The sequence below is a fragment of the Poecilia latipinna genome, unplaced genomic scaffold, assembly GCF_001443285.1.
Source record: "Poecilia latipinna isolate Pla-1442-1.1 unplaced genomic scaffold, P_latipinna-1.0 Scaffold267, whole genome shotgun sequence".
Classification (NCBI taxonomy): Eukaryota; Metazoa; Chordata; class Actinopteri; order Cyprinodontiformes; family Poeciliidae; genus Poecilia; species Poecilia latipinna.
In genome coordinates this window covers 371,076-382,106 of record NW_015112883.1, presented here as the reverse complement: position 1 = coordinate 382,106, position 11,031 = coordinate 371,076, and the positions used below count along the sequence as shown (strand labels likewise).

General features: G+C 36.5%; 1 protein-coding gene across 2 annotated transcripts in view; it reads right to left on the bottom strand.

Moving 5' to 3' along the window:
* Positions 1 to 11,031, bottom strand: part of plcb3 (phospholipase C, beta 3 (phosphatidylinositol-specific)) — a 70,960-nt gene that overhangs the window by 29,036 nt on the left and 30,893 nt on the right. For both annotated transcript variants that reach the window (XM_015033389.1, XM_015033390.1), the window contains one exon: positions 922 to 990. In XM_015033389.1, coding sequence (XP_014888875.1) covers positions 922 to 990 — 69 coding nt within the window. The remainder of the gene's footprint in view (positions 1 to 921; positions 991 to 11,031) is intronic.

The window sequence follows — 11,031 nt, the reverse complement described above, 5'->3', positions numbered from 1 at the left end:
TGTAAATTTCACTTTTTCAAGAGATTTAATGAAATTAGCAATCTAATATTTATGGTTAAACAAAGATTTTTCAATACAACTTAATCAGTTGCCTGTGAGCCTAACATAGCGCCTTGCGGTATCTCTCTGGAGAGCCCAATCTCCTGTTAATTATGATGTGAAATAAGCAAGACTAAGATTATCACCTCACTGAGTGAGGGCTCAAGTACTGCTAATCATTAAAGTCTGACAACAGCCAGAGAGTCTGCTGCAGTTCCAGTCATATAAACTTTATGGTTTCTTTTCAGGCCAGTTACAACTATGTGGTTGATAGACCTGTTCCATTCACTGCAACTGTCAGTCAAATTGAATATCAATGCCTTCAAATAGAAATAAAAATGTCTCCAACACAAATTCACTTAAACTAAGTTTAAATAAGTTGGAATACCCGACAAAGCCCACAGAAAGCTCAATGAAACGCCTTTATATAATATTTGGTAATCTAAATTTATTGGTAAAAAATATGAAATTATAACTCTTTTATTTTACTTTATTCATTGTAAAAATCAATATCTGAATTTCTTTCCAAATAAATCGACTCATTTGAGTAACACGAAGACGTCGATGAGGTCAAAAACGCTGCTTCATCTGCGTCTCAGCCGCATGAACCCGCTTACACAATAACTTCCCCTCCAACAGAAACTGGTTATATCACTTCCTGTCTGACGGGCCATCTGTCGGCGGCCTCATTAACACCCCGTCACCTTAGCACCATCAGCTGAGTGAGGAAATGCACACACACTTCTCCCTGACAGTAACATTTGAACATCACATTCATGCTCTGAAGAGAAAGTTCCTGACAGCTGTAGGAAAAATTTCAGTCTACCTCTCTCTGACTCAGACTCCCTCTCTCTGACTCAGACTCAAGGACACGTTACCAACCTTCGGTGACTTGGCGAACTTTCCTTTTCTTGTGTCACAGATTGTCCACATGTCGATGATTTCGGTGTCCTGAAACACAAAAACAGTGATTTGGTGACGTCTTTAGGCAATATTTACAGCATTTAAATCATGGCTGCAGCACAATAAAGGCAAAAGAGGAAACAGTGAAGTTGGTTTTGGCGTGGGAGTAGGAATGGTTTCTTCCCAGTTTACTAAAGCTGCACTCAATTATCAGCCTTGCTTTCACTTCATTAAACTACGTTTATATAATGACCCCAAAGTGAACCGTTTGCTTTTAAAGCAGCTGAAGCCAATTCATTCAGCTGAACGATACATTTTTGACAGTTATCGTCAAGGCTCAGCCCAAATGTCAGTTTCTGTCTAGACAAATTATTTCAAAGCTTGAACATGGGTAAAGTGAGGACAATGATTTCTAAAATCTTACAAGACTTAAGCTGAAATTAAAACATGTTATGTAACAGATGACTACAATGAACAAATTGGTAATAGGAAAGAAACAATGAAATTAATCATGATTAGAAGATTATTGAAATAATCATTAACTAGTTCAGTAATCAAATAATTGCTAAGTGGAGTATATGGACTGTAAAATAGGCCATCCGCTAAAAGAACAATGCAGTCAGAGCCATAATTAAGACAAAACGGAACAAAAATATATACATTTTGCATTTAAGATGAAAAACCTTCTTTGTCTGTAAATGTTCTTACTCACAACACCTCAAGTGGCAGTTTTAGCTTCACCGGGTTCAAATCTTGTTAAAAAAAAAATCCTAAAACCTTTTGCTCTACATTTATTAATAAAAAATTTTTTGAAGATTTTTTGTTTAGCTGCATTTTTTGCTACTATTGATCAAGTGCACACTAAAGGAAGGATACGTTATTGAATTTTAGGCAGTAAAATGCAAATTTTTCTATCTAAACATAGATTTATTTGGTCATTAACATCTTTTATTGTATTTATAATTTTGTGTAAAAAGGCTCACATGAAAAATCTTCAGAATGGCTTTGTTATCTCAATCGTCAGAATAATCAATAGAATAATTAAGCATCAATTGCAGCCCTAATTCATACCAGCATTTAAGTGCAATGTTACTGCAAGTGATGCAACAAAATATGCAGATATTTTCTTAAAATTGACTCTGAAAAAGGCAGAAAAAAAGCCTGATTGATAAATCTATAGTGATTGGTAGAAATATAGAACCTGGTGCATAAAACTTTATATGTTCTTGTGGCCTTAGTGGCCTAAATGAGCAATTGCAGAGAAAGAAAGGGGGAAGAGATGCATCAGAGGTGTCAAGATTCAAACCTCCAACAACAGCAGACAGAAAAATAGCCTCGTATTTTGGTCGCCTACTGTTACCAATGTTCCACATGCTACCCAGATGCTACATTTTCAAAATCAGCTCAATCAAACTGCAAACACACCGGTTTCTGGTTTCTTTTGATGTCTGTTGGTTACAATTTTGACCGTTTTTTCTTTTTTAGACTACAACACATAAAAAGAAAAAAGTGCTGCTGGATCTTTTCTACAGAAAATTAAAAGATTGCAAGATTTTTGCATCAAAACCCATTTATCTGACTTATTATTAGGGATATGCTTAAAATTGGACCGATATCAATATCCTATATTAATACTGCTACAATGGCCGATTTTTACTGATATTACAATACAATCGTTGTGCTGTCCTCACAATACGTGAGTATGCAATTAGACATCCAGCGAACAACTAATAAAAAGTTTCCACACAAGGTTGCTTTTCTTAACTGAATTTCTTTCATAAATGTTTGAAACTAAATACAACACAAGGGAAAAATGGGTTACTGGCTAAAACACTCATCTTATGCCACAGTCAAAACGTTTTTGTAGCTAAAATATAACGGAAAGAAAAATAGGTTACTAGCTAAAACACGTCTTAATGCTACACTCAAAAATTATGTGCACCGCTATACATTTAATCAGCCAAAGAACAAACAATACGTGCTTAGTTGTCTTATAAAAGCCAAAAATACTTACAAAGACGAAAGTTTTCTAACGTATAAAAGATATAAAGTACATTTCAGAGTGTTCACGTGCCGTTCACTTTCTCCTAACTGCCAAATTCTTGTTGGCATGGTTACCGCAGAAATATACCTCAAAGGTAGATTGCTGCTAAGAGCACTCACGCGGTCATATTTCTGCAAATACAATATGACGAAGATCGTTTGTAATACAGATGCAATACTCAAAAATGTTTGATCGAATTTCAAACATTTTTGCCCATTCTTAGCATAATTTAGAAATACAATTAGTTAATTATGATCTTAACTACAAGCTTATTGTTGGAAATTATTTCCACTATAAACTAATTTAATATGTCCAAATGACATAACAGTCATGTCTGGACAGAAACATGTTAATTTAAAACTAAACGAAATCCAGTAAGATTCTTAATGAATGAATGTAATATATACATATTTACATTCATATATGTCCTAAAGTATGGGTGAGCAAATATATGATATAGTTAAAAAAATGACTAAATAATACAAATGAAAGGCAATCACAACATTAAGAAATTGGAAATAAAAAAGGTGAATTGGCTCAGAAAACTACAAAATACTCTTCTGAAATGTAACTGAGCATAAACAAAACAGACACAATAAGAAACAAACTGCAGCCAAACAGAAAAACCCAGGAAGAGTGATGCTTTATGTTATGATCTTTCATTACCTCTGTACAAATTAGAACAAGCAGATGAAGACGGTACAAAACACAGCTTTTGGATGGATGACCAAAATAAAAGAAGTTGTAATCCATTCCTCAGGCTAACACCTAATACTCTGTGAAGCCTTTTATCTCCTTCCACTAAACTTCTTGGACATTTTACCTCCTCAAGACATGAAACACAACCAGTGACGTGTGTGTGTTTGGCTTGTTGTGTGACATCACAGAGACAGAGGCCCACTAAAAACACTACAGAGGTTTCATTTTCGTTTTAGGACATATTCTTCATACTACCCCTCAGATTCAGGGCTAAAGAGTTGGGAGCACCATAAGCCACTGGGACACAGCTGCCTTGAGAAAAGAACTATGGGATAAAAATGAGAAGGCTGGGGAGGAGATGCGGTCATAAACCCAACCATAAACACAGGGGAGGATACATGCTCCGTCCTGTGTAAATATTTGTTTAGACCCACACTCATTCCACAAACCTCCTTATTTCTTCCATCCACTCTGCTCATTCTGAGGTGTTCTAGAAATTACAGCTTCTTACTCCATGTTTTGGGAAGCCTCTCCGCTAATGAAACGTTTTGAAAAGATACGCACAAGTTTGATCTGAAAGGTGTGGCGTCCATATTCACCACCACCATGCTGTGTTCACTAGGACTGTCCAGTAAATCAATGGACAGTCCTATTGGAATAGACAAGTGATCAATATCAACAGATAATATGTCTGATTGAATATTCTGCTTATAGAATATTCACTGAGCTCCAATCCAGAACCACACAGCATTCTGGGAGATGTAGGCAGAGGAAAGGCTTTAGCGGTTTAAAACCTCCGAAGGCCAGCTAAGCTAGGATGGTGGAATCAACTGACTCACTCACTCTTTGGTTACCTAGCAACAACCTGTTGAGTAACGTTTTGTTACCTAGTAACAACCTGCTGAGTATGGTCTGGCTACCTAGCAACAACTTGCTGAATAACTGGCGAAACAGCAGTTTAAGGTTCCACTACTTTACCTCATAACTGCTGTAAAAAAAAACAGTGTGGAAGGAAAATTGGATAAAACAGGAAAGGTTGTACCACCAGTTATAAAGACATCTAAAACAAAGAACTAATCAACAATTATCGATACACAAATATCAATATTGATTGATATGAAATGTTTACATCATTGTGATAAGTTTTTCAGTCATCGCTTTTATTCCAAAATGTACAGAGCGCCTTGCTGGTCTGAAACATCACTGTGCCAAACTCTCGTCTCAGCCGTCCATGTTTCCGTTTCAAAGATGCACAGCAAGCAGTCGCAGTCAGCATCATTTTCTAAGTCCTGAATCTCATGCCTTCTTGTTCCAGCTTTCCGCCCGCCCTCAGGCCGTCAGCTCCACTGGGATTGGCTGGAACAAATAAAGGTCAAGGAGAGACGCACCAATTGGATTAAGCCTTCTCAAGCGTTGACCTCTGATTGGCCTGTGGAGAATAAATTATTTCCTGGGGGAACAAGCGACTTTTGGGTCTGTAGGACACACACACTCCTCACTTCTCCCACAGGCCATGGTTTCATTCTGGCACTACCAGGGAGACTCCTTGGAGATGAGAGTAATGAGACTACAACTTTCTCTCTGGCCCCTGCGAGTGTCTTACATCACACGCAGGCAAGGAAATCTTAGTCGCTTAATATGCTCCCACACACAGTCAAAGACCTGTGATAAAATTTACACAAACCAATCCTCTGTGTTCAGGTCTAAACTTGTGAAGCATCCTAACCTGTTGAGCAACACAGGGTGTGTATGCGAGAGTGGAAAACCCTTGAAAGTCAACATACACTCACTACATGAGGCACAGGAAGGAAACAAAAGATATCAAATCGACCACTTTAGAGGCTAATGAGCCCAGGAAGAAAAAGACAAAACGACGTATCAAGTGAAATGTGGTGAACATCCATGATTACATTCCTAACATATCCCTGCTGTCTGCTTTGTGATAACGTGTCTGTGTGTGTGTGATGTTTAGCTGGGAGCTGCTCCATTCAGCTCAGTGTGTTAAACACAGCTTCATTCATCTCTTCACACTCAAGTTTACTACGGCTGCAAATAACGCGCGCTGAGGGCTTCCCAAGAAGGATGCAGGAATAAAGAGCTGCTATAAATTTCAGCTTACACATTCTCCTAGGATTGGAAACTTCTCAAATTTCACACCATTTTGTTTTATGGACCATTATAAAAAGTGTATTCATATATCTACTTCGTTACATTAAAGGAGACCTATTATGCTTTTTTTTTAAACAAGTTAGAATAGGTCTATGGGCTACACAAAAAGTGTCCATTACATTTTTTCCCACAAAATAATTCTCAGATTATGAGAATTAGTTGATCAGTTCTGTCTATTTTGAAGACTTTTCAGAATGAGCCATTTTGGTGTTCTGTCACTTTAATGCTAATAAGGGACCTGCTGGCCACGCCCCCAAACTCTCGCACTCTTGTTGTAAACAGGCACAACTGAAACAAAACCTGAACAGTAACAAAACTGAAGTTATCATCTTTGGGTCTAAAGAGGAATGATGTAGCTGGAAATTTATCAGGCTCTAGATCTGGGTATAGTGATGAAATCAGACCTAAACCTTCGGAGATACATAAAGTCAGTTACAAAGTCAGCCTTTTATCACCTGAAGAACATTTCCAGGATTAAAGAACCAATGTTCCAGCAATGTCTAGAGAAACTCATCCTAGTCACATTGTTTTCTTCACAGCTCTTCCTAGAAAGTCAAACCGCTGCAGCTGTTTGACTTTCTACTCTCGTTTTTACTAAAACCAGCTGTGTTTTGGTTATCTGTATGTGACCAGTCAGTACTTTCCATTACTGAAAAGTACCGTGTACTACCTTGGAGGTGAGAGATAAAATCTGAGGCTTTCTTGTGACCTACAGGAAGTTAAACTCTGCTGTGGACTATGTGTGAATGTATCAAGAAGACAATTTAATCAAAATTATTTCCTCAAACTACATCTTTGTTTTTACCTGAAATGCATTCTTGTCGGTGTAGTGGTTCTGATTTGACAGAAGTGATAAAGAAACACTTCCTGAAGTCGTATAGATAATAGACATATTTCACTCAATTACAGAAGTCCAGATTTGATAGGCTAGTATAAAATATTAACATGGTATATAAGCCTGATTAAATGAGATCCATGTTTAACTGAACTGCTGGTGAGAAACAGCTTAATGTATTGTGAAACTGACCTTTGAAAACAAAGGTCAATAACAGAAACTGTACTGCATGCAGATAAAGATAATGCAGAAACAGCTTGTAAACATCTATATTTCCACATATTTATTTAATTGAACACTACATGTGCCTGGCTTACATTCACATTATCTCTATGCAGACACAGTCCAGTGCAACGTCACTGTCTTGGTTTCTCTTTAGCTAGCAGAGCACCAGCATTGTGTTGAAGTAACTGTACAGAGCATTTGTTGACCGTATACAATAGTTTGATGATAACTCAGACATTGATGTAAATAGATGGCTTCATGGGAAAAAATCCAGAGACAAGGCTAGCAATATCCTACAAATGTTGTAGACCTCAATAATTTGCAAAAATCAGTTGAAGCTCTGTAGACATCATGATGTGAAGCTTGCAAACCATGATGTCTATAGCAGTGCTATCATTAATCTCTCATAATTTTGTTTTCTTCTACTAACTTGATCAGTAGACCCTGGGCTGAAGTGCCCAGTAGGGAACAAATGCTAACAGCTGCTCAGAGATGGGCTAGAAGATAACTAGAAGATAGCTAGAAAATAGCCCATCTCTCCTCAGAACCAAGCTAGCAGCTTCTCAAGATAGCTAACTTCTTCTCAGTGTCAAATTAACAACTGCTCATGCTAACAGCTAATAAAGTTAACTTCTCAGCTCCAAGCTTATGCCTTATAAAGCAAATGTCTCCTTAGCGTCAAGCTAACAGCTACTCAAGCAAACAGTGGCTCAACTTAACCATTGCTCATAAGCTAACGTCTACTCAGAGCCAAGCTTAAAGATGCTCAGAGCCAAGCTAACAACTACTCAAGCTAACAACTTCATCTCAGTGCCAAGCTACCAGCTAATAAAGCAAACTTTTGCTAAGTGTCAAGATAACAGTGAGTGATATGGGCTTGTTATTTTATCATAATAGTTTGTGGTACTATTGTGAAAACAATAAAAGAGAAAATATTTAGATTTTCTTTGTAGTCTTTTTAGGTAACTTAATGCTACATTGTAATACATAAATCAATGCCCCACATACACAACTACTGCTCTTAAAATATAATCTCTTTTTTAGTACTAGGCTTCTCTAAGAGACCAGTTACTAAAAGTAGTGTTATTTTTAACACTAGCTACCACATAGTAACTGAATTTCATTATATGTTCAAGTTTATTGACATGTATTGATGTTCTTGTGGAACAATCTCTGGAGAAAATTGCAAAATAAATAAATAAATAAAAATCAGACAGTACTACCAGTTGTAATTTATCATTTTCACCACAAAACAAAATTCTTATAATTTTTTTTTCTGATAAAACCCCCAATATGATAAATATCTACTCAAAGCCAGACCAAAAGATGCTAGTCAAGCTAATAGTTACTGACGCCAACTACTGCTGATAGTTAGGCTAACAGTTAGCTTTATGCTAGCATTTATTACAGACAACCTAATACTTACAGTTAAAGTAATAAAGCCTTTGAGTATGTCTTGTAAATCAAAAGGAGCCATATTATAAAAGTAACCTTTTTAATTTCTTTGCATGTGTGATTTAAGTGATTTTAATCCCTCCTCCTGTTATTAGGTCAGCCTATATTTAGCCTTTCAAAAAAGCACAGCAAATATTTATATGTTATGATTAGAGCCTCATTCACATACTCCTTTCCTTCCTTCATTTCTCTGATTTTCCACTTCCCTTCCACCATTCACTTTCTGAAGAGCAAAAGAATACAAAAGGCCAACTAAACAATCAAGGCAGCGGCACTCCTTTCCTGTGACGTGCCTGTGTGAGTTCTAAAAGATCACCTTAACTAAAAACATCTCAAATGACCAATTACAACTGCTATCAAATAACAAAACAGAGGCCAATCAGAAACTGAACCTCGGGAGCACTCAGACAGATTAGAAAGTTAGAAAAAAGGCAAGTAGGGAGGAGTTTGGAGAAATTCAAAGGGCACCAAAAGCGGAGAAATATGTCAAATTTGAAGATTTAAACCATTTTATGGTTTCAGTGGGAGAGTTCAAATAAAGAAAATAAAGAGGGAAAACTTGATATAGCTCTATTATATTATATTATATTATATTTTATTATATATTACATTTCAGTTTTTCATCCCCTTCTTAATCCATTTTTACATCTCAGATGTTTTATATTGAGGCTTAAAGTGCAAGCAGACATTAATGGAGAACAAACAGCAGAGAAAGCATATTGCCACAATCACAACTAGACTGACTAAGAATGAATGATCTGCTAAAAAGGAAAAACTCTGTAGAATAGATCATAAAAATAAGACACCATAATATCATAAACATAAATATGGATCACAACAAACATCCCCTATAAAGGGACAAGGGCTTCTACGGCAAAAACAAGTGGAAAATCAATTAAAAATAACCATGCACATAAACAATATTAACATACCAAGCCTCCCAGTGTGCAAGCAAGTAAATGCCTGGAATGAGCACATACAAATTCTCACAAAACAAAAAAAAATATTTCCAGAAACAAAAACAAAGATGGATCAGGAGGTTCTTACAGCAGAGACCAACAGGAGGCAGCCATGTTAGTTGGCCGCCTCCTGCAGCCAACGGACATAAAACCGGGACCAGAGAGTCAGTTTGAAGTTGAAAGATTTGTTTGTTGTTGTACAAAATACTGGTTTTGAAGTTATAGGCAGCAATTCACCAAGACTAAAAAACAACAGTTGCTCAGAATCAAACTAAGAGCCAAAAGATCAGAGCTAAAATATTCAGTCAAGCTAACGGCTATTCAGAGTCAAGCTAGAAGCTACTTAGTTATGATAACAGCTAATCAGCATTGAGATAACAGCTAATCAGAGTCAGGCTAACAGCTAGTCAGAGTTGAGCTATGAGCTAACAGCTAATTAAAGTCAAGCTCGCATCTAATCTATCAAGCTAACAGCTAATCAGTCAAGCTGACATTTACCTAAAGTCAAGTTAGCAACTACTTAACCTAACACCTAATTTGAGTTGACTAACAGCTTATCAGTGGAGCTAACAGTTAATGAGAGTCAAGTTAACAGCTACTTACAGTTGAACTACTAGCTAGTCCAACTAAGATGTAGTCAGAGCTAACAGTTAATCCGAGACATGTAAGCAGCTGATGGCCATCAGATTGGATGTAGAGTTATTTTACTTTTGATTTTAATTTGGTATTGGACTCCACATTGGCAAATGCTAACAATATTGCAGACAAAAAACCTTGATCAGAACATCACTACTTTATGTAAATTCAGAGAAAAGTCATTTAAAGAGTCAGACATAAACATTTGTTTACTATTCTTATAAATTTGACAACATTCTTAATTTGGCTTTATCAAAATGTTCTGTTGATCTTAGAGTACACTGTATGAAATGATGTTTGTTAGGTGAACGAAATATGCCAGAAAATGTGGTTTGTAAACTTTACATATAATTTGACCTACATTGTAGCCATTTCACTGTAATATATTAAAATTGTTGACTTGATTTGAACTCTACCTTTAGAACTTCAATAAATATTAAATATATTAGATGCTTTCTGTATCATTATGCTTCTATTGTTAAAATTCCAACTAAAATGCAACTGTTTTTTTGACAATCAAACAATAAAAAGCATGTCTAATCTGTATTAGAGGTATGAAAAGTCATCCACACATGGTTCGGTTTCATTAGGTTACTGAAAAAACAAAGGACACAAATCTACTGGAACTCCCACATTGTGCAGGAAACCTCTCAGTTCTCCATGCAATTGGGTTTCTACACTCCTCATGAGCACAGTGGGTCAATTTGCATTATTCTAAATATGTGCAAGTTAAAATGAACACTTCTCTGTTGAGTAATGATATTGTATGAGCGGAATAAGGTCCATTTTGCCAAACAAAAAGAGGGGAAGGAGGGAGGAAGCCGTCACATTATCAACTGTCACTTTCAACTTCCTCTGCAGAGTCCCACTTGGGAGCAGAGAAGTGACTAGAGAGCTTGTTGTGTCACCAATTTTTGATCCCACTTAACTCAATGTGAATGACTGACACGAGCCACAGAGATAATCTGGATTACATCCGTCTGCACAGCAAAAAGATAATATAAACGATCAGCTTCTGTGAAAAAAAATATATAAAGGCTTAAATAGATTCAACAAGATATATTAAC